The 26,056-nt window shown below is 34.1% G+C and overlaps 1 protein-coding gene across 1 annotated transcript in view; it reads right to left on the bottom strand.

The window, feature by feature from the left end:
• CTNNA3 (catenin alpha 3) overlaps positions 1–26,056 on the bottom strand; it is a 1,506,614-nt gene that overhangs the window by 126,164 nt on the left and 1,354,394 nt on the right. Inside the window, 1 exon segment of the mRNA XM_058544370.1 lies at positions 12,064–12,263. Coding sequence (XP_058400353.1) covers positions 12,064–12,263 — 200 coding nt within the window.

The following is a 26,056-nucleotide window of genomic DNA, read 5'->3' as shown; positions in this document are numbered from 1 at the left end:
GATGTGCAGCTATGACATACAACAATCTGCTGGGGCTCTGGGGGGAAAATAAATAAATAAATAAAATCCTTAAAAAAAAAAATGCAGACAATCTGACAACGAAGTGCCTTCCCATCCTTCTATGGTCTGATAAACAGCCTAATAGAGATCCCTTATTTAACATCTGTCATTGTCTCATATATCCAGGATAAGTAGACCCAGGTGAGAAAATCTTTGGAAGCTTTACTTTCCTTATTTATAATCTTGACTCCTAGCAAGATTCTGCAGTCTCTCATGGCTGAATTTCTGCTGTCACCCTGCCTACTCCAACCTGGTATTCTTCCTTTAGATCTTTTTCTTTTCCCTCTCTGCTTTGCTGCCCATCTCCTTGATCTCCCACCTCTTCTTCCATTCTGTCTTACGCAGCCCTAACTCAAAATTCTCCACTGTAGGTATTGGCACACCCATAAAACCAAGGACAGTGCCTAATATTGTTAGTAGATGCTCAGTAAATGAACCAATGTAAATTCTAGAAGCCCACAAATTTTGTCAAATTAATACATATTTTCAAGTAAAAATTTATATCACATTTTATCTTAAAATATAAAATTTCATGAGGATAGGGACACTACTCTGGTATATTTTATTTTATTTTATTTTATTTATTTTAAGTTCAAGCCTATTTATTTATTTATTTATTTATTTATTGTGTGTGTGAGGAAGATTAGCCCTGAGCTAACATCCGATGCCAATCCTCCTCTTTTTGCTGAGGAAGATTGGCCCTGGGCTAACATCCGTGCCTATCTTCCTCTATTTTATATGGGATACCGCCAGAGCATGGCTTGACAAGAGGTGCATGGGCATGCGCCTGGGATCCGAACCTGCAAACCCTGGGCCGCCGAAGCGGAGCGTGTGCAGTTAACCACTACGCCACCAGGCCAGCCTCAACTCTGGTATATTTGAAAATAAATGGTTTAAAAATATTAGTGCTTGGAGCACTATTTTCTAGGTATTTTCAATTTTGTAACTTGATTAAAATTAACATTAAAGGTGATACACTCTTAGAAATCATAATTTTTTGGCAAAGATGAATATGATGGTTTATATTTCTTATTTGAGGAAGAGTTATCATTTTTTTGCATTTTTGCCCGTAATTTTTCAGCAACTGAAAGAAAATGCACCTGAAGTGATCATAAAAGATATAATTAAATATCTAGAAATAGTTAGAAATATCCTGTTCAGATGGGAGGAAAGAATTAGATGTTCTCCAGTGTTATAGAAACTATGAAATGTGAGAACTTTTTAAGTTCATAGTCAAGATACTGCTTAGACAAAAGTTAGCTGAAGTGAGAGAAGGAAAGAGGATCATAATTTACGAAGAAAACATTTATAATCTAATCTCTAAATATCATAAAGAGGAAAACTTTCACAAATCTAATAAATCCTAGTGGGCTTCCAGCTTACAATGGCAGATTGTCACATGTATCTAATTTTTTCCTTCTTTAAGTCCCACTGAAACTATAGATGGCTTTTTTTTCTTTTAAAGACCTAAACCCACTAGGATGGAGAAAACGAAATGGGAGAAAAGACAGTAGCAAGAAATATTAGGACACTAGAAAGCAGAAGACAAGTGGTAGATAATATAATCCACCTGAGAACGCCAGAGTCCAAACCACCAATGGGAAAACCAAGAATCAAGTTTATTTTAACAGAAAGATCCATGTATGATTGGAATTGGGGGTGAAGGGAGAAACTGAAAGAGGCAGTTTGATCCTCTCCCCTACTTTCTATCACTGAACATCTGCCTCTCCCTCACACCAGGAAAAGTCTGGAGATTATTCTCTGAAGAGGATAAAATAAAGAGTCTTTGCATTGGAGGTCTTCAGACTTTTTAGGGGTGGAGTACCTTTTACTAACAATAAGCGTATTAAGTGAATGTGTGAATACTTAATATTAAATGTAGAGTCTCCCAGCCACTCCAGCCGCCACACTTCTGCTCCCAGAACCCTTATCTTCCAGGCAGGAATTTGGAAAATGCTTCCCTAGGAAACTAATCAGAGCAAGGGGAAAGACCTGCTTTCCTCTAGCAAGTCTTAAGTCCTTAAATCTGATTCTAGAAAGTACCAAAGGCTGAAGAAGAATGTTGAGTTGTTAGAATTTGCCACAGGATCATTGTAATAATGTGACAAGGCTTACGTGACTATATGGATGTCTCTTCATCAAGGAGAAATCATGTTTAAAGCACTCAAGTCTGACTTTTCTGCCCTAAAATGAGTGTATCCCAGTGGTAGTGACAGAGTTGCCTTGCTCTATTTGTAGCTGTGCACAAACAACCAGAGCAAAACCTACTTCATGTCTCCGGTTTAGGCTGGAAGAAGTACTAAATGGTGGGTGTGCCAAAAGGTTTGCACCAAGGATCAGATTTGGTTACACCAAGTTTTACAGAAGTAAATTTTCCAGCCCCTGGTACAGTACATTCTGGGAATTTATCAAGTTCCTATTAGCCTACAGCAGAATTTCCAAAGCCTGTCTGATTATGTGGGTCTCTCAACTGTGGTTAGAACCCCGTAGGTTGAGTCTCTGCTAGCAGTGCCGTCCAAAAGTGCCTGTCATTCCTCTTGCATATCATTCTCAGATTTCTTTTCTATCATGCCACCATCATGATCACACTTCTTGAATAGTTCCTTATTTCTTACTTCATTAAAAAACACACACAAAACTCCTGTCCATTTTCTAAGGCCTTTTATAATCTGTCACTTTCTTCATGCCCATTTTAACTTCTTGCTGTATTTATATAGTTTTCTTAGAGCCTCCAAAATGGATCTAACTCATTCTCATCTCATGGCCTCCACCCTTGTGAGTTTTCTCACTTATATCATCTCTAATCCCCATACGTCATTCAAAGTCTAATACAAACTTCACTTGCCCATACTTTGTTCTCTGAGTATTCTATTCCCCACTGATAATCCCTTTCTTCTGAAATCCTAATGTTATTTACAGATAGACGCATACAATGCATTATACAACTATTGTTGTTATTTCTTTTTTTTTTTTTTGTGAGGAAGATCAGCCCTGAGCTAACATCCATGCTAATCCTCCTCTTTTTGCTGAGGAAGACCAGCTCTGAGCTAACATCTATTGCCAATCCTCCTCCTTTTTTTTTTGTTTTCTTTTTCCTCCAAAGCCACAGTAGATAGTTGTATGTCATAGTTGCACATCCTTCTAGTTGCTGTATGTGGGACGCGGCCTCAGCACGGCTGGACAAGCAGTGCGTCGGTGCGCGGCCGGGATCCGAACCTGGGCCACCAGTATCGGAGCGCACGCACTTAACCACTAAGCCAGGAGGCTGGCTCTGCTGTTACTTTTAATGTGTCCATTTGTTTTCCTCTTGAGGAAAGAACTGGGTCTTGTTCTGTGTTTAGCACAAGGGTAAAGATTTGTAATACAATGAGTAGGTACCCAGATTCTGAAGTTGGACCAACTCCAATTCGAACTCAATTTTATTTGTGTGTCCTTGAGCAATTTATCTGACCTCTATGCATCTCAGTTTCTTTAACAATAAAATGGAGAATATAATAATCAATCAAACTGTCCTGCAAATAAAAATGAGAAAACATATATATTCATCATAATATAGTACAAAGTAAGCATTCATCAAAGTTTACTATTACTATGCCTCTTTTTAATAATAAAACAGTAGTTAAAGAAAATGAGAAAACAGAGCATTCAGCGACACTTTAGAAAAGATAATTATTTTTTTTATTATTTTTAAAAATATATAGCTACCTAAAATTTATATGTGGGACAGAGTATACTATGATCATATGGTCACTACTTGTTGATAAATACTACATTGCCAGCTATGACCCCCATTCTCACACGTCCCATTACGAACAAGCTAAAAACACCTGCAATGAAAGAAATGTGATGTGGGTGGAACTAAGGAATAGCCTATATATAAAACTGCTAAATTTAACCCTCAAAAAAGCATTATAGTGTCTGAGAAAAACTCTTAAAACAGAATCGGGAGTAAAAAAAAAGTAAAGTACAAGGCTTTATCCATTTTAAAACAATTGGAGATTTATCACAGTTTATATGAACTGAAATTAAACTGAATCTTGATTCAGTTCAAGTGCAAAAGATCATCAGTGTCCAAAATTCAGTTTTGCTTCTCTACTTTCACTGCAATTTGTACACAGAATATTCCTGCTCTGTGGATGACTTTGGCAGTGACACCTACAGATTGTGAGAATGTGAGGCTGTTTAGCTTTTGCAAAACATGAAATGTATCTATTTTCCAATGAGTTATCACTCTGTGGAGTTGTGAATCCTTTTTTAACACCCTAGCTACAGATTATGATACTCTCAAAGTCACTGAGCATCCTTCCCAAAGTCATATTTCAGCATGCTTTTCCAGCTCGATTCAAAGTATGTCAACACTAGAACATCAATTCTTTTGCGTGGGAGACAGATGCAGAGCAGGAAAAACTGCACTGAAGTCTGTATCCTCACCACCTGTTGGTGACATATCCTTACATTTCCACCTTTTGTTCCACTACCCAACTTCATTTGCCTCCTTTCCCAGTCTGGACCCAGTCAGTTATTTCAATACATCCTTTCCAGTAGTTTCAATTCTCTCATTTCCTCAAATTCTGCTGCAAATTCCTTTCCATCCTAGGAATTTAAGTAAATCCAATCCACTAGTTTTCTCAGAACAAGTGAAGAGAAAATCTATTCACTCTGCTCCTAATGAATATATTAGGTTTCAAACTGGATGCCAAACCATAAATGAATGAATGAAAGAATGAATGATCTTCCTGGTTGACTATCTTTTATATATCCAGGTCTGTTTCTATTTTTCTACCTAAGCTCTCACTCCACTTCTGTATTTTCGACTTTCTCATATTCTACAGTTGACTTCACCCAGCAAACAGAAGTCATTAGGCATTTACTTCCTCAAATTTCCTCCATTTATTCATACATGTTCCTCCTCTTTTAGAGAGAGAGATTTCCTTCTCTTCCCCATGGTTCCTGGAAAAAAGATTTCTATATTCCTCTATGTTAAATGACAGATTATTTTTTTTGTCATTTGTACTTATGGTATTATTGTACTTAGATTTTTTAAACTACTAAGCTTACTTCATTTACATACTAGAAATACTGGTATATCTATCATGATTTATAACTTGTTTGCATTTTTTATATTCACCCTACATTTTCTTTTCTATTTTTTTCTCATTTTCTAACTTCTCACATCTCCACATTAATTTTATCTACTGATATGAAAACTTTATTATTTTAGAGAGCCCTTGGAAATTTAAAAAGGCATCATATGCATTCTTTATGTAGCAAAGTATAATGTTAATATTTCTAAATTCTCCCTAAATATAAAATTCTCCCTAAATAGAAAAGTAGACCATTTTAACTCTATCTCTGACATTTACACACTCCCTGTGTAGTGTGGTCACTTCAAATAGTCTTTTTTGTTGTCATTGTTGTTGTTCTGCCAAGGCTTATTTGAATATATCAACATATTTTCTGATTTCTCTCCTCCTCACTGCCTCTTGCGTCTTAGTTCTTCTTGAAAGGTAGCATTTCTGATTATGTAATTTGGAATTCATCAGTTTCATAGGTCATAGACTTGAGGTCACTATTTCTTAAAGATGATCTTTATTTGACCCAGACTCCAAAGAAAAAAAATTCTCTTGATGCTCCTTCAAGATGGTGCATGGAAACAACATTTCTAGTTTCCTTTTTAGAGGCACAGCTCTAGGCTCTTCCAAGGATCTCAGCTCCAGCTCCCCTGACTATGTGTCTCCTCTTAATGTCATATGGGCATTGAAATTAAAATCTTAGTGTTGAACACTTAGGATCTATACATGGGTTAAGGAACAAACAAAAAGAGTGGATTTCAAGAGCTTAAACATATGCTTGCCCCATTATTTTTTATTTGTTTGGGTTTTTGTTTGTTTGTTTATTCTTGGTTCCTTCTGAGGTCAAGTTGTGTTTTTACTTTTTAACTTATTAATTAATTTAAATTAATTGTTAAATTTCTTAATTCATTTCTCAACAATTATATATTATATACTACTATATATACATATGAATATACTATTACATATACGCACTGTTAAGGATGTTATAAGTTCTGGGTATAAAACAATAAATAAGTCAAATTTCATACTTTTACACGTTACACTCTGTTAGGGATATAGAGGCAGGGGATATATAAAGAAATGAACTAAATAATCTAAGATGTAATAACTGCTAAAAGGAAAGTGACAGTATCTTGTGATACAGAGAGAGAGGTCGGGGAAGTCTGTACACTGGACAGCCAAGAAAGGCTTCTATGATGGGACATTCCAGCCAGGACTAGAAGGAACAGCCATGTCAACTCATGCAAGTTTATCCTTGTATCTGTTTTTGTTTCTCTCTTTCTTCCCCTATTTTTCAGTGTTTGTGTTCTACCCGTTTATCTCATTTTTGGCTATAGCTGTTTATTCCTCTTTTATAATTTCATTCTATCTCTCCCCATTTCTTCTTTCCCTTCAAACTAAGATATATTTAAGCATTCAAAAACGTGAAAATCTTGTCTTGATTGTTTGCCTCCTCCTTTAATAATACTTTGAGTATCTTTATTTTCTCATCTACTATTCTCTCACCCACCTCTTTTTTTGTTTGTTTTTTGTGAGGAGGATCACCCTGAGTAACATGTCACCAATCCTCCTCTTTTTGCTGAGGAAGACTGGCCCTGGGCTAACATCTGTGCCCATCTTCCTCTGCTTTATATGGGGCGCCACCACAGCATGGCTTGACAAGCAGTGCCTCGGTGTGCGCCCGGGATCCAAATCTCGTGCCGCCGCAGCAGAGCACGTGCACTTAACCGCTATGCCACAGGGCCGGGCCCTCACCCACCTTTTTTAATAAGTCTTTTTTTTTCTCTTTCACCATTTAACGAAACTACTCAAACAAAAGCAACCATACAGAATTGCCAAAACTGTGCTCTCTTTTCAGTCTTCATTTAATTAAGATCTCTTCAAGTAAAACCATTAATTGATCGCTCACTGAAACTCCCTTAACTATGGTCCAGAATCCTTCGGTGCAAGCTACAAATTTTCTTATCATTGCTTGAGGCCTCTGTCTAATGGAATGCTATTTCCTCTGCCCACTTCCTAAAAGCTTTTGTTTCTCATAGCTTTGTCTTTAATTGTTTTTCCTTCTAGTTCTAGATTCTGCCTATAAATATATATACACTCTAATTATTTATACTACTCCCTGGTGAGAAAGGTTAAGAGCCTTCTCATTGCCCCACTTATCAAGCTGATATTAAAACTTAGCTCTTAGTTAAGGTTTCTTTCCATGATGTCTTGTTTTCCATATAAATGTATGGACACTTTAAACCCTATTTAAACTCTAATTCAACTTTCTGCTGGAAATTTTTCCTTCATGTGTGTTTCCTATGTCGGTAACTTATTTATTAATCCTTGCTTTCAGAATCAACCTATAGAATAAGCATGGGTAATTTAATTATTGAGAAGAGTGTAAGTGTTACCTATCTTAACAATATTCAGAGAAACATAGTGGAGAGGAGTTGGGTCATAAATGAGATATAGAACAGGGGGCCATAAGAGGCAGAAGAAAGGGTAAGAGTGGGAATTTCTTTTTTTTCTTTTTTTTTTTTTTGTGAGGAAGATCAGCCCTGAGCTAACATCTGATGCCAATCCTCCTCTTTTTTCTGAGGAAGATTGGCCCTGAGATAACATCTGTGCCCATCTTCCTCTACTTTATATGGGATGCTGCCACAGCATGGCTCGACATGTGTGCGCCCGGAATCTGAACCGGCGAACCAAGAGTGGGAATTTTTTCATGATACATAGTGGGAAGTTGAGATATAACTAATATACATATAACAAGAAGTAGATTATGGATAAAATAGTATTATCAAACACTGTAAATATAAATAATAAAAATATATAAATTCATCAAACTAAGAAAAGGAGGAAAGAAAAGAAGATGAACAGTCATATAAGTGACCTAAATCCTCATTTGTAGGAAAAGTCAATAAATTATATCTTCGAGAAGAAAGTATATTGTTTAGAGATATGGAGATAATCACAAGAAATGAAATCAGACCAAGGTAAAAGTACCTGTCTCTCCTCTGTGGAGGTAAGGATTGCTTTTCATAAATTATTATTATTCAATTGGTTTTACCTTGCTACCTCTCTCTCTATATATACATATCTACATATGTATGTAGAATATAGTATGTCTTATTTATAATATGTAGAATATATTAGTATTTTTCATATATGAGGAAAACATGTGTGTATGTGTGTGTGTGAAGTGTTGCTTGATCAAATTTCCTAGGTACATGGTTAACACCTTTTGATATATGAATTTAAGTTTAGTCTTATATATGAAAAATATTCTTGATTTATACTTTAAAATAATAGCTGTTTTATTATTTCTTCGGTTATTCTTCAAAGGGTCCAAGTATTCGTATGTCAGACATTCTTTGCCTCTCCTCCATTTCAAGCTCTTTCTCTCTGACTCTTTTCTTCTTTCTCTATCTCACAGTCATTACCTTGGTTAATCTTCTGCTTGTCTTCATGCCTCTTACAGAATTTTTATTTGAATCTTATATGTTCCTTTGGACACTTTATAATTTATTTGTCATTTTTGAGATTTTTTTATCCTTTAATTTTTCCCTAAATTTTATCATTACATTCTTAATCTCCATTTTTGTTCTTGTTTTTCATTTCTCTTCTTAGTTTTTGATTTTCTGAGTCCAGATCTTAAAAATAGTTATCTCCAACTCTTTATATTTTGAAATTTATTTCAGTTTGGAATATTGTGTTCCAGTTAGATTTTTCTGTTTTGTATTTGTTTTCAAATGGAAGGGTTTCATCAGCTGAATTGTTTTGATTCTCACTTTTTTCCCCCAGCTTTATAGAGGTTTAATTGACAAATAAAATTGCAATATATCTGAAGAGTAAAATGTGATGATTTGATGTACGTGTACATTGTGAAATGATTACCACAATCAAGTTAACACATCTGTCACTTCATATAGTTACTCGTTTTTTTTCTTTGTTTTGGTATGAAAGCTTAAGATTTACTCTCTTAGCAAATTTCAAGTATACAATATAGTATTAACTATAGTCACCATGCTATATATTAGATCCTCAGAACTTAGTCATCTTATAACTGAAAGTTTATACTCTTTGATTAACATCTCTACATTTCCTCACTCCCTAGCCACCACCATTCTACTCTGTTTCCATGAGTTCAACATTTCTTTTTTTTGTTGTTTTTTTTAGGTTTCACATATAAGTGATATAATCCAGTATAAGTCTTTTTCTGTCTGGTCTATTTCACTTAGTATAATGTCTTTCAGGTTCATCCATATGTCACAAATGGCAGGATTTACTTCTTTTTTGTAGTTAAAAAATATTCCATTTTCTTTATGCATTTGTCTGTCGGTGGACACTAAGGTTGTTTCCATATCTTGGCTATTGTGAATAATGCTGCGATGAACATGGGAGTGCAGATATCTCCTTGAGATAGTTATTTCATTTCCTTTGCATATGTATCCAGAAGTGAACTCATTTTCTATATCTTCTTACAGTAGTTTTGCATGCCATTGGTCTGAATCTTCCTCTTTGTAGTCAGGGTTCCTAGAGCAAGAGCATCCTCTTCCATCATTATTGTGAAGTATGCTTTCCTTAATGGATGATAACATTTTTGGTGGTGGAGGTGGGGAAGTGGAGAGGTTAACATATATTGTGATTCTCCTTCGTTTCTCTGGGTTCCTTAGTATTTCCTATTTATAGTCTTCTTTTCAATCACTGGCATACCTCCAGTGTCACCTGTCCTGTATTTCCTTTTTCCTCAAAAGTGAAGATTCTCTTAACTTCCCAATTCCCGTCCCATTTAATTGTAAACTCAATCTCTACAGTTGGTGTTGTAAAATGCCACGTCCCAGGCCTGTGTTCAGTTCAGTATTTTAGCTCTTAGTATCCAGTGCTCTCATTTTGGTCCATCTTTCTTATGGAAAGATTTATTACCTTATTTATTACCTTTTCACACTCCTCCCATTTCTGTTGGGTGTTTTAATTCTCTCATTCCCTGCCCTCCAGACTCACAGGCTCATGGCAATGACAGCTACCAGCAGTAGCTCTGCTGGAATTTGGTGTATATTTCTCTACTTAAAGGTAATTTGAAATTCACACTATTCTCTGTATCTTAATAATACTGAAAGCTGACATCATTTAAAGTTTTATTTGTGCTCCTTTTTGGTCTTAACTTTCGGGAAAGGTTGCATGTAGCAATTTAAATTTAGTCAACTGTCACTATCCTAGGACTAACATAAACCAAATTATAAATTTTTAAAAATGAATATATATTTATCATAGATAATCAACAAATTATAGAAAGTTAAAAGTAATTAACCTACCCACGATCCAACTACTAAAACATAATCACTATTTAATACCATTATGGTATAGCTTTGCTTCCTATACACAGGCATATGCCTGTCTATGTTATATGTTTCTCCATTGTAAATGTGTGGAGAAAGAGAGAGAGAGGTATCTCAGAATCTTTATCTGCAGAGACTGAGCAACGGGTTAAAAATAAATTATTCTGTGTGTGAAAGGGAATGATAGGACATTTAGAAGCTATGCTATAAGGTTAGAAAAAAAATGAGAAGAGCTAAGACGGACAAACAGAAACTGATATCTAAAAGGTATTCTTTATGAAATTGTATATATAATGTATAGATATAGATAGATACACATGTCAAAAGTTTATAAAAGTTTTTAGTTTATACATATTGCCAAATTACTATATGGTTTATACCAACATATGCTTTCACTACCATACCCTCCCTGTACCAAGCCTATTTTAAAACTTTGGGCCAATTTTGCAAATTTGAAAGGAATCTTATTTTAAATGTTTTTAGGTTAAATATTATTCACATGTTTATTGGTCATATCTTTTATGGGGAAAAATTGGTGAATTATCTGCTCATATCTCTTGTCCAATCTTGTACTAGGATATTCTGGGTTTTTTTTATTTTTTATAATGTCTGTAAGTATTCTTTATATATAAATGACATCACATTTTTGTTACTTGTTGTTAGAAATGTTTATTCAATTATCTACTTATATTTCAATATTGTTTAGGACATTTTATTGATGCACAAAATTTTTAACGTAGTTCAATTTAATAATCCTTCTTTTATGGGTTCTTCCTTTGTCTGTAACGCTTAGAAAGTTTTTCTCAACCTTAATATCAGTGAAAGACTCATGTGCATTTTTCTCATTTATTGGGATTTCAAAATTACATTATTCCATTATTCCATCTAAAAGTTATTTTCGTATGTAATGTATGGTGATATAAATGAATGATTTCCTAAGTATGCTAGGTCTGCTTCAGCATATTCTTCTGTTCTGTGGCTTTTGTAATTACATCAAGACAAAATTACTTTAATTGTTGTATTTTTGTATATTTTAGTAACATGTAGGGCAAGCATTATATATTTCACTGTTCTTTAGCTAGCTCTATAAAATTATATTTTGAAGCTATAATAAACATTTTTATTACTTCTGGAATATACACACAATATATGATTCCTTCATGTACATCATTGTCATTGTAATTTTAAACATATCTAATTGATATCTCAGTAGCAAAAGATATCAGTAATCTTGACGATATATAAATCACTTTAAAATTGTGTCACTATGGAAATCAACCATTCAGATAGCTCCAATAGAGATAATAACTCGATTTACCAATTTCTTTGTAAAAGTAACATGCTAACATGATACACAGAGAAGATTTCTGAGAAGGGTGAAGGTAAGAGTAGTTATAAAGTGGTTTCTAAAATCATTCCTCAGAAGTTTATGAGAAACTGCCATATTTATTTAGAATACACACCTAGAACTACACACCTACAAATTTCTAACTCTATATTATTTGCTTTTCATCTACTACCTGATTTTTGGCACCTGCCACTCAGAGAAACTTGAGGTTTCACTCATGCAACAAATGTTTCTAACCATTATAAATATGATACACCAATTTCCACACAATTACCTTGTAAAGTCTGTCATCTCCATCATGATCATACACATCTTCTTGGCCAGAACAATGATATCGTTGCTTGTATCATCCCATATCTCAATCTCAGCATCCAGCTTACTCTTTACTTTCTTGAAATCAGCAACTTGCTCAGCAATCTTTTCCTTTTCTGCCTCAGGCAATTGAGTCATCTTAGCCTAAAACATGTGATAATTAGATTTATAATCACTCCACTGCGTCAAAAAGCATTTTAGGAAAAAGTGGTCATTATAGGATGCTCATAAATCTTGTTCATTTAAAACCAGTGACATGTCATAGGGTTTTTTTAAGTCATATAATCAAAACCTTCCAGGTTTAACTTTTCATATGAAAAACCTATTGAATTATAATTGTTCGCTCTAGAACTACAATGTTACATTTGAGAACAACGTACAACTTAGTATCTGACATATTTAAATCTGCTTCTTAATATACATGTGGGACTTCTCAAATTCCTAATGCATTAAAATTTTAAATTAATTCAAGCAATGTAATGCATCACATATGTTAGAAAAGCATATACTTTATTTAATTATACTAATAGTATGCTTCAAAAGGTAGAAGTACATAAAATTTATCTTAAAATGACACTATGTCTATGTATGTATGTATATACATAAAAATAGACAGATCCTTACATAAACACTGAATATACTTTGGTAAACAGTAACAGTACAAATTTATAAGTCTTATGTATATAGATAAGCATAAATATATAAAATCATAAGGATGTATATGTATTTTGTGCATATAAACACATTCAGGTGTGTACGTGTATACAAACTATTCTGGAGGAAGAGTACAAATGTTACGGGCAGGGTTTATTAAGACAGCCCTCCCTATTTAGCATCCTGAGTTTCAAGGTGCTATTTTACCATGCACAGTAAGCTTAATGTGCTGGCATAATATCTTTCTTTGGATATGTTATATTTTGAACAGTATACAACTTGGATCTTCCACTTGCAATTTAAAATGTGGGATGGGTAGAAAACGGTCTATACCTCTAAACTACCATATTCACTACCTTAGCACCTGGGACCTTGATTTTTTGTCAAATATAAAAGAAGCTTGAAGTAAAAATGATTTGATAATATCAAGGCCATAAGATTTTATGAGACAGTCTATGCAATCATATTGTCAAAAAAGGAACCCATAAATATTCTAACAGTAGGATGAGTACATAAGTCTCTCCCTCTGAGAGGGAGCATTCAAAAGCATAAATCATTAGAGCATAAATCATAAATGATAAGAGAATTTACTTATTTGATTCTTCACATAGAATATGTGATACCTACAAAGCCTATGGTATTTCCAGATGCTCGTCTCTAGGACATCTATAGATGGGGAAATAAGAAATCACCTCAAAAAACTCTGCAATATTCTGGATACTAGGTTCAGAATAATGAAACCACACCTTATTGAATCAATAACAGACAGTAGTAAAAAAGCTTAACTATATGAATAGAAGGAATTACAAGAAAGATCAATGGAAAATCCAACCAAAAAGTAAAAATCAAAGAACCAGTATCAAGTATCTGTCATTTATTATCTAATTTTTATAAGCCTGTCTCAGTGTCTAAAATAACTTGGTATGTGTAAAATTTCAGGATTAATTATCCATGCTGTAGTTCTAATCTAGTAAATAAAATAAACAATGAGACTTTGTGATTTGAATTTTCCTTTAAATTTATTAGCATAACACAACACATATTGAATGTTCTATAAATAACAGCTATTTCTTATTCAATAAAAAATTATAAAAATATATTCACATATCTAGCACCTAAAACTTGTTTCATTTTCTTAATTTACTTACTATATTTTATTTGAAGAATTAAATTAAGCTGCATGAGACTGGATTTTCAATTGACGAACTATACAAATAACTAACTCTTCCTTAGGACCTGAAAATAGTTTGTAGTTTCTTTCCCAGGAAATGTGCCCTATGTGATATGTTGAAAGACAAGCAACTTTTACTGCTGCTGGCATATGGCAAGGCACATAAATGAAGGCACAGCTCACTTATGTCTGAAATCAATAGTATGCAAGCACACTAAGTAAATTATAAGCTACAAACCCACTAAACTAGCTCAAAAATAGAAATAAATTTTCTCTACTTGACTACTGGTCATTATTATTCTCTCCATTTTCATAAAAAAAGTGTTCAAACTTTCAAATAATAGTAACTGTAGATAGAGTCGATTGGGGCATCCTTTTACAGTTTATCTCAGACATAATAAATCCATGACTCTGGATCTAATAAATAATTTTGAAGTGCACACTGGTATATCATGTAAAATTACTCACTATCCTCATAAAGTTAAAACTATTCAAGAGGTCATCTGGTTAAGTGTATTCCAAGTTCTCTTCCTTGGAATGCCACTGATTTCCAATAGGACCTTGAGGAAGTCACTTAACCCTCCTAAGTTTCCCCAGACACAAAATGACAATAATTGCAACTATATCCACCTGCCATGCAGGGAGCAGAGTCAGTTATTGGATAACATTGAGACTGACCCTGTTGTGGACAGGAATCTCATGGTTGCACTTGATTCCCTTAATAACATCTCAACTCACATGGTGAATTACAATCAGCAGATGTTTACTTCTGACAAGATAAGGGCCAAAAGTTGAGCAACAGTTTATGAAATTAAAAGCTCTAGAGACTGCTGACTTTCTTGCAGGAGGAATAACAACAATAAAAAAGCATTAAATTACTAACTGACACTTTTACTGAAGGTTTTAGTGCTTCCGTGAATGATTTATTATATGCTATCAATCAATTTCAATCGCTATAAAAATTTCAAAATAGGACTTTAGAGAATACTTGATATTTAGGAATTCTGGGTGAAAATTTCTTATTGGATTATTTTTTGCAGGATAAGCAAAGAAACTGAGGTATAAAGCTTAAGACGTAGCAGGTATGTGGAATCTCTGACATTATTGCTGGCTGGCTATATGTCTCTGCTCCTGCTCAAATCTGTAGAGTAGAACTCTAATATAAATAGTTATCAAAGGCTTTTTGAATCACTGCTATCCAAGTGAGATTATATTATATGTCAACTGATTCTGGAATCTGTTGCCAAAGACAATGAGAATAGCTCATATTTATATATGCCAGACACTCTTCTAGGCAGCTTACAAATATTTAAACTTCAATCTTCATAACAGCCCTATGAGGTAAGTATGTTATTACCCTAATTTTATGGATTATGAAACTGAGTCTTCAAAAGGTTATTTTCTCAAAATTATACTGTCAGTAAATGGTAGAACCAGGAAGCAAACCCAGAAATTCTGGCTCTAGAGTTTTTGTTCTATCGCCATGCCAACAAACATGAGCAATATTGCCCACAGTATGGCAAAACATCCACGTTCTCCTCAATGGTCGTTCTCTACCACTTTTGAACACAATTAGTAGAAGGTCGTTCACCTTCTACTTTTGAACACAATTATTCTCCAAAGGCACATATCTTTTAGAATCTGTTTCCTCATCTGTAGACTAGAGACAATGATACTAACCTCACAGGTGAGATCAAAGGTGAGTTGTTTTAGAGATCAAATGAATGAATGCATATGAATATACTTTTTAAATTCTTAGGTGCTATTAAACGCCAACTGTTACACAAACAGATTCAGTTCTTCACTCTACACAGTGATCCTCAGAATTCTATTTCTTTTTTTTTTAACAGTTTTATTTATTTATTTATATTTTTGTGAGGAAGATCAGCCCTGAGCTAACATCCATGCTAATCCTCCTCTTTTTTGCTGAGGAAGACTGGCTCTGAGCTAACATCTATTGCCAATCCTCCTCCTTTTTTTTTCCCCCTAAAGCCCCAGTAGATAGTTGCATGTCATAGTTGCACATCCTTCTAGTTGCTGTATGTGGGACGCAGCCTCAGCATGGCAGGAGAAGCGGTGCATTGGTGCACGCCCAGGATCCGAACCCGGGCCGCCAGTAGCAGAGCGCGCGCACTTAACTGCTAAGCCATGGGGCCGGCCCCCAGAATTCTATTTCTAATGTTATCCTCCTTTTTTCAACAAAACTTGTATTCTCCTATTAGCCAATTATGAATTTTCAAGTATATATATAATATAGACTTGAATATATATATTTATATATATAAATTATATATATAGTTTACAATTTTAGCTCTAAAACAGAGGTTAGCAGAATTTTTTTGTAAAAGGCAAAATAGTAAATAATTATGCCTTGCAGGTCATACCATACTACTCTATTGCATTACTCAACTCTGTTGCTATTGTAATGCAAGAGCAGTCATAGATACTGCAAACAAATGAGTGTGGCTGTGTTCCAATAAAACTCTATATGGACACTAATATTTGAATTTCATATAACTTTCATGTGTCACAAATATTATTCTATTACATCTGTTCTGAATTTTTTCAATAATTTAAAAATTTAAAAAACATACTTAGCTTATGGGCTATACAAAAACTGTTGGGGGGCCAGATTTGGCCTGCTGATTGTAGTTTGCCAAATTCTTTATCCTCTTGATTTTCAATTTGCTCAATAATACTGCCTGCCACCCAGTCCTGAAATCTCAATTTTAAAAAATTCTTCCTTTTTCTTTATCTATTCCATTCTGTTAGGCATAAAGTTTGTCCATTTATCTCTAATACATTTATTTTATCCATCTCCTTCTCCGTATTCCTATTACTACTATACAAGTTCAAGTCTTAATTTTCTTTCATTTTCAATTCTTTTGTCTTGCTATCATTTGATTCAATCTCGCCAACTTTGATAGAATGGTGTGATTCTTCAGCTAAAAAACACTTTCCATGTCTCCTTACTGAATAAAGAATATCAGTTCCTCAAATACCATCACTAAATTTATTTCATTAAAGTAGAAAATTTATATATAAAAATGTCCAAATCTTAAATATACAAGTGGAACTATTTTCACAAACTGAGTGAGTCTATGTATTTAGCACCCTCGTCAAGAAAAGAAAAAAAAAAATTACTAGCACCACAGAAACCTCCTTGTGTCCTATTCTAGTCACTATCTCCCAAGAACAATCACTATATTAATTTCTAAAACTATAGATTTTCCTGTTTTGAACCTTATAAAAAAGGAATAATAGTGTATGTATGCTTGTATCTAGCTTTTTATGCTCAACATTTATATATTTGAAATACATCTATACTATTGCATGAAGTTAGTCTGCTTATTTTAAATGCTCTTTACAGATGACATTCCACTGTGCAAATATACACCACTTATTTATCTGTTTTTCTATTAATGATCTTTTGGGAAGCAGTCCATTTGGAGCTATTATAAATATTAAATATTCTTATACTTTTGGTGCACTTATCAGTACATTTTTCTTGACTGGAATTACTAGGGCACAGGGACCACCATAACCTTTGCCCCTACCAGCTTTTCAATGTCATTTCATCTTCCTTTCATGCACTGTACCCTCAAGCTAAACTAAGCTATTTGCTGTTGCAGGTAAATATCTTGAGATATTGCCCACTAATTATTTTGCTCTTTATTCCTTTCCCCATCTCTGTTGGTCCAAATTTAATCATATTTCCAAACCAAGTTCAAATAGTATGTTCCCCTTTCTCCTCCAGCTGTACGTAATTATTCTTTCAAAAATTTCAGAATATGTTATCAGTTCCTCCCTTAAGATGTTTAATTGTTCTCTCTTGTAGTCTAATTATTTGTGAACACAAACATCCCCTCTCATCAGAGGAAGGTCTTTGAGAGCAAAATCACCTTTTAGAATAATAGCAGTCACTATATACATATATAATGTGTATATATATATATATATATATATACATATATATATATACACACACACACATACATAATTTGTTTATGTGTGTTTTTTTGGGTCTCATTCTGCTAGAATATAAGTTTCCTGAAGGTAGGGACATATACATGATAAATGTTTGTTTGTAGTTATTAACAGAAATAGTCAAGAACAACGAAGAACAGGCTTGTGAGATCAAAATTTTATAGCATTGATCTTTCATTTTCTTCGTCACCTACATTTACACATTTTCCAAGCTTCTTCCTTGTATTAATTTCTCTTATGCATTTTTCCTGTCTACTTTCAAACTCAGGTCCTCACTATTTCTCTAACACCATATTAATGGCACAGCTGATCTTCTCATCTTCTTTATATCTACTTTTTAATTTCATTATGCTCATTAGTACTACTTAAAATATTGATATGCTTACATTATTTCTTTACTTAAACACTTTCAATGATTTTTATCACCTCTTAAAAAAGATAAAAAGAAAAGAAAAAAGTGGTATAATAGAAAAAATGTAAAAATTGTTGTCATACAGACTTCCATTCAAACTCCAACTCTGCCAAGTACTAGCTTTATAGCAAGTCACTTAACCATCCTAACCCCTAAATCATCACATGTTAAATGATGATAAACTTATTAGGGGTTTTCTGACAATTAGAGTTATTTCTATAAACAATGATACCTAGAATATATTAAATATTTTGTAAATGGTACTTATGATTAATGTATATAAATGCCTTAGCCCAGCCTCCAAGATTTTCCACAATATTATGGGGAAGGACAGTTAAAAATATGCACCTAATGACCTCACAGAGATTAGGCAGGGACCAAGTAAAATATTTTGCCTAAATATATTCCACAAGCAATAAACTATATAGAAATATAAGGTTATTATAGTTCTCTTTTTCTCAGAGGCTCTATAATCCAAATTGCTTATTTTGCAGATAAGGAAACCGAGTCCCAGAGAAGAGAAAGGACTTGAAAATATTATCCAGCTGGTTAGTGGTAGAATTGGTACTTAAAACCACGTGTCGCCATTAGTAGTTCTCTCTTCCCACAAAATTGTTCTACTTTACTTAGCTATAACTTTTTCATGGAAATTTAATTCTTAAGTAAATCATATAACTCTGTTACTTTCCCTATCCACAAATCTGGACGGAACACAGAAATAGCATTTTATTAATAAGTAAGCCACAATTACTATTTTTTTATTTTATAAATATTAGGGAATTCTTAATCAATTAACATTACTCACACAGGTGGGTAGCTAGAACACAATATTTAAAATGAAATGTTTTATACACTTTTAAAATATATGTATGGGGTATGTATATTGGATAAATATTTCTAAAAAGAGAATTCTTGTTCTTACCTCCAGAATTTATCAAATTTAATAGTAGCATTTATGTGTGTGTATTTTTTTAATAAGCCCAGAGGTATTTGGAAAATGGGTGTTTTTAATATATAAAAAATACAAATAATAGAACAATTTTCTGGAGTTTAGAAAATCTGAAGTGTTATCAGCAGAAATTCAACTTAAAATTTTGAGAACAAATTCATGAAAAAAGTTTATGTATTGATATTTTAAGCATAATAAATTGTGACTTCAAACATATTCTTGAAAATTCATTAAGAAAAGTTTTCCATAATATTTTTAAATGATATTTAGGAATTAGAATTGGACTTTGCTTTAAGTGATGATACACATTTCTACATTTTAATGTATAGTCCTTTAAATCAAATTTATAAATATATTAGCTTTAAAGAGCTCTCAGTTTCCTGCTCTGTCAAAAAATAACAATCTTAAAACCTCATGGGTTGCACTCACAGATCCCTGTCAGGTGTAAAACCATCTCATTTTATTATAAAACTTTATAGGCTTCAGGGGCTGGATTGAAACACAGAATTAACTATTAAATTATCAGGCTTATTTGATTATCTATCTTCTAAAGGTAATAATAATGGTAATTAACATTTATTCATGCTTCCCACATGCCAGTCACTTTGCTAAGCACTTTTGAAAAATTATCCTATTTAAATAATAATATTCTGAGGTAGATATTATTAATATCCACCTGTCACACCACAGAAATAAGTCCTGCAGGGTACAAATGCATGTCTCCTATAAATGAAGAAGACCTCCCATGTTTTTTTTTTTTTTTTCTTTTACATCATAGCTCCTTTTTTATAGTTTTTTTTGCAATATAGTTTTTAGCACTAGGGTTACTTTCAATTTTGAAAAAAAATATTCATAAATTATTTGACAACCCAATTTGTCTCCCGGTTCTGGGAAAAAATAAAGGCTATAAAAGGCATTTGGGAGACACCTGTAGAAATCTGAATACAAACTGGGTGTTAGGCAAAATTAGGAATGATTGTTAATTTTCTTCAGTATGATGACAATATTGAGGTTATGTAAGAGAATGTCCATTACTTTAGGAGATCCTTGCTGAAATATTTAGGCATGAAATACTATGATGTTGCAAATGACTTTGAAGTGTTTCAAAGAAAAAAGGAAATATGGCTCTAGCAGTACATTAAAACTGCTATATCTAGGTCATGGGAATACGGGTGTACATCGTACTAGTGTTTAAAATTTTCTGTGCATTTAATTTTTTCAAAATAAAAAAATTGGAAAACAAATAATATTTTTTATGTTCTTGTTTTGTGGAGGCATCAGAGATTTTATGGGCCTTATAGTCTGTTCTCTTATCCTAGACTACCATTCCATCTGCAACCTCCCTGACCAGCGATGCGTCAGCCTCTCCTTGGACATACCTGAAGGTCCACTGCTGGGTTCTTGGGACTAAGACGTAAAGTACTCCATGCAAATTTTATCAGTAAAAACCAAAACAGTGAATGAGATTCATCACCCGCAAAAGTAATCATCACCTAGATAAGCGTGGCTGGAGACTCATAGGAAATAACTTCATTCAGGATCTTAGTGTGTATCGTAACGACTGGAATTGAAATAAATGTGCCTGTAGCATAAGCCTTTCTCTAAAAAGAACGGTTGTTGACTCAGAGGTAGTGATCTGCATGGAGCCTCAAAAAAGTGGTGCCAGTGGGAGGAGGTATCAAAAAGTGATGTGTGTCCAATCGCTTTGACAGCTGTGACCCTAGCATGGCCATATATTTCTTGCCATATATTTTAGAGATAGGGTTAACACTTAGCCTTTAAAATCGTTCCTTTGGTTCCTTTCTCACCAAAACAGTTGGGTTGTTATAAGTTGTCTTCCAAAATAGACTATCTCAAAGGGAAGAACATAATTTAACAAGCTCATATGAGTATTTGAATCTAAATCGTTCATTTTTTTTTAAATCTAAATGTTGCAAGGATTTGGACTAATTTAAATCCAATTGCATTGTGTTTGCTTTAGATCGTCATTCCAGATTGTTGAAATACTTTTGTCTTTTGGTGCTGTCAAGACTGACAACATAGAAATCCTCACGTTTTGAAACTACATAGCCACATATAACAAAGCAACAATTCAGTAAGTTAATATTATAAAGGCTGTGAGAAATTCAAACAAGCTCTAGAAGCTCATTCATTTTATTCACAAGATGCCTTTAGGATGTGATTCAGAGCCTAGTAGCTGTTACTTTGCATACAGTTTAAGTAAGTTTGGTTACCTGAATTCCATGCCCTGGTTCAGAGTAAATTGGAAGTAGACAGGAACTGTGCTAGTCTGACCCCAAGGAAGGAAAAGAAAATATATCAAAGAGGAGAGAGAAAGCTCAGATAATTGGGAGCCTTTCAGTTTATGAATAAGCTTCCCCACTCATATGAGGGCCCCTCCATCCTATCGTTGTATTACAGCACAGTACACTTATGTTTGGTCATAATACTGAGAATGAGTTACCTACAACATGATCACCGAGCATTTACTGATTTTCTACGGCCTAGTGGATTTACATAGCACCATTCATGTACTCAAGGAGCTTAAAATCTCCCTGTGCACAAAATATCAAATTATATTTAGAACATTTGGTTGGGAAGTTAGAATTCATGGAATATAATTTGAAAACCAATTCCAGTAGATATTACTTTTTAAGTTTAAAAACGTATATTTTGGTCCAAAATAACTCGTTCTATAAAAGAGTTCTAGGAAGTCAGTGTCTTACTAAATATGGTTTTCATATATCTTTGGTAGTGTGATGTTTAATGTTTATTTATAAATAATTAAAACATTTTTTTACAGATAAAATATTGACAGGATAAATGAACAGTGTGCCACTAAAACAGGTAGAACTTGATAAAAAATTCTATGTCTCTACTATTTCTTTGCATAGTTTCTTCTTAATTATACTTTTGTAATGAATAGAATTTTATAAAATTTATACATGTATTAAATGTACAACTGAATATAAATATAATTAACAGATTTCCCTCCCAATAGTTTATGGGAATTTTAACACTTCATTCTGTCTTTCTAACAATACTTTACTTGGTAAAATAACAATCTGAGGAATATGGTATAGAATTACAAATATTTATGACATTTGCTTGTCCATATATTATGTTTATATAGATGTCTATATTATTATGATTTAATAGCATGACTAATAATCTATGTAAATAAGCTGATGATATCTGTCATGACATACACATGGCAAAAAGATGAAAAACTATTCTCATTAGATTAGTATCAGTTGAATACAGATTATGTAATCCCCAAAGAAAAGTGAGCAGTTATATTTTTGCATAATACATAACCTAGTTACAACTTGCTAGGTATTTTAAAAAGTAAAAAAAAAATTCTATCTATTTGGAAAATCCACAAATATTTTTTTTGACTACTTCAGTGGGTAATTGTCCATGTTTCTGTTGCTTTGTGATTTAAAACCCACAGTTAGCTGGTTTCCATATTTTGAAATTTAAATAAAATTGAGTCAAACTCCTTATCATACACTCCTTGAGAATTCCAAATTCCCTCCCTAAGAGCTCTAGAACTTTCTGAGGGCTTGTCTCCCCACAGCCACCTTTCTGCTCTGGATTTCTGCCCTCACTGATCTATTGCTTTCTCTTGAGATTAATCTTCTATGACTGTTCCCTCCTCACTCTGTTGTAGTGACCCAACATTTTTAAATTCTTTAAAAATCATTTATATACATAATTTGTGTATATGGAAAAGTTTGTGAAAATGTTTAGGGGTAACGTGGAAATTTTACAAAGTAGAATGGAGATAACATAATTATAATCTATCTGGTTTTTATCTTAGGATGTAGAAAATCGGAGAAAGCATTGCTCCCACGTTGAAAACAACAACAAAAGTCAGAAAATGTAAAAGTTTTTTTTAGCTCATCAGAGGTCTCAATGAAAAACTGCATTGGGTAAGTTAAACGTGCAAGGAAAATTTTATTCAAGACTATTGAAATGGGGGTGAGAGAATGAACTCAACTCTCAAAAGGAGGGAGAGTTTTTAAGCACTGGCATGTGCTAGTAGAAAAGTACTGGAGAACATTAGGGGGAAGTTGGTCAATGTGATTAGGCCATCTGTGTTTGCTAATGGTGCGTATTAAAGCTAGACATTTACTTTCCAGCACAGGCTGGTAGATAGAGACACTATCTCTCTTGATTATCATATTTCGAAGGGGTGGTTCCCAGGTTCTTGAGAAAAATATTCCCGGGTTGTAAACCTGGTAAGAGGCTGGGAGAACATTTGTATCTCAAAGAGGCAGAGAAAGAATTTACAACTGCAAGATTTCTAAAGTAATTGTTCTAAGAAAAGGGAAGTCAGCGATCTGTGGTCAGGAAGAAATCTGTCTAAAGTTTAGTTAAGCTGAGAGGAACTTTAAGGTCATCTTGTTCAGAAGTCACAAGGCAACCAACTAACCTGAGGTCTAGGGAGAGACAGGGGCCTGCTGGAAGAAATGCTACGCAGATTGTCGCTTCTCTTGGGCAGATGCCCCTGGACATTAGTAAGGTGAATTCAGCTAAAAGTGTTGACAGATTGGTTGAGCTTGGATCATCTGATAATGCCCAGAAGTAGGCAAGTGCTCAAAAAAGAACAGGGAGGACGTGTTAAAAAGAAACAGGAGCCACCGCCAAAAGCTTCCAATACGAAAGGTGGGACAATTGGTCAAAAAGTAGGGTTAAAATCCATAGAATACAATAAATATCCATGAGTCCATGGTGATAGAAATAAATAATTGAATGAATAAATAATGTGAGAGAAGGGACAGCTCTTCCTTGTAATTCTAATTAATAAATGCAGATGAAATAAGGGAAATAGAAAATTACTGTTAGGCAAACACCACTGTGAAACCTGTAGCAAGATTTGGTGATGAGTATTAAAATTAGTGGATAACCATTTGAGAAGAAATAAGAGTTGAATAGTCTTAAAACATTTCCCCCAAGATACTTATTAATTACAAAGGAAAAAAATCAGTAACTTAACAATCGAGAAAGCCTGCAACCTGCACTTTAACCAAGCGATAAAGGCCAACATCACCAGAGATGCAATCTGTTCACATCTTGTACCTCTTGATCTGATGGACTGAGGACACATGGATTCCGTGTATCCCCTCTGAAAATGCACAACCTTAAAATAATCATGAGAAAAACATTGGACAAATCCAAATCGAGGGACATTCTATAAAATACCCGATCTGTACTCTTCAAAAGTATCAAGGTCATGAAAGACAAGGAAAGTTAAGCAATTCTCATAGTCTACAGGAGACTAGGAGATGTGACAACTAAACACAATGTGGGATCCTGGCTTTAATGCTAGAACAAAAAAGAATGTTAGTGGAAACATTGATGAAATCTATAGTTTAGTTAGTAGTATAATATCAACATTCATTTCTTAGTTTTGACAAATAGACCTTAGTTAAGCAAGATGTCAACATTAGGAGAAACTCCGTGAAGGGTATATGGGAACTCTGTACTATAATCGCAACTTTTCTATAATTCTAAAATTAATTCAAAGTAAAAAGTTAAAACAATGAAAAATATACATCCCAATCCTCAAACATAGTTCAGCAAACACATGACAATTTATTTCTTTATGTACCTTTCTTTTAAGTCCCGCCTTCTTACTTTGCCCTTTTCTCTCCACTGTGTTCTCCTACAAGAAAATAGTGTATATTTTTAAGCGAAACTTGTTTTTTTTTTTTTGTGAGGACGATCAGCCTTGAGCTAACATCCATGCTAATCCTCCTCTTTTTTTTGCTGAGGAAGACCAGCTCTGAGCTAACATCTATTGCCAATCCTCCTCCTTTTTTTTTTTTTTTCTCTAAAGCCCCAGTAGATAGCTGCATGTCATAGTTGCATATCCTTCTAGTTGCTGTATGTAGGACGCGGCCTCAGCATGGCCGGAGAAGCTGTGCATCAGTGTGCGCCCGGGATCCGAACCCGGGTGGCCAGTAGCTGAGCGCACACACTTAACCGCTAAGCCACGGGGGCGGCCCCCGAAACTTTCTTTTTTTGTGAGGAAGATTAGCCCTGAGCTAACATCCAATGCCAACCCTCCTCTTTTTGCTGAGGAAGGTTGGCCCTGGGCTAACATCTGTGCCCATCTTCCTCTACTTTATGTGGGACGCTGCCACAACATGGCTTGACTAGTGGTGCGTCGGTACACGCTCAGGATCAGAACCTGCGAAGCCCGGGCTGCCGCAGCAGAGCATGCACACTTAACTTCTACGCCACCGGGCCAGCCCCTAAGCAAACTTTTTAAGTGTCTGATATCTGTTCACCCATCAGAGCCTCATCTTCCATCACTGTACAGCTTATTTTCCTGAAGAAAGAATCCTTTCCCTAAAAGAAAGTCTGAAACTATTAAAATATCTTTTCTCTTTGCTAGAAATCTTTTTAGTGAGGAAGTAAAGAAAAGTAAGGGCAAAAATAAACAAGAAATACTTATTCTAGGATTATACATACCTGGCAAAGCAAATATGAAAGTTTCTATACAAACTGAGAAGCTATAAAAGCTACTTTCCTTTGTACAACAGTATTATTTCTTAAAGAAACCTTTGCCACATCTTAAAGCTAGAATACTGTCATTAAAAGACAAGCTAGCTGTGATTTAGGATGTTTAAATGGGTTTGCACACCACAATAAAATAAGCTGTAGTCCAGATTGTTCCTACAGAACACTGTTCCTACAGAACAGTGAGTCTTCAGAAGAGACCAATGTTCTTTCAAAATGTAGCCTTACAGGTT

Source organism: Diceros bicornis, chromosome 6, assembly GCF_020826845.1.
Source record: "Diceros bicornis minor isolate mBicDic1 chromosome 6, mDicBic1.mat.cur, whole genome shotgun sequence".
Lineage (NCBI taxonomy): Eukaryota > Metazoa > Chordata > Mammalia > Perissodactyla > Rhinocerotidae > Diceros > Diceros bicornis.
Note: the sequence above shows the minus strand (reverse complement) of the source record. Positions and strands in the feature narration are given on the sequence as shown.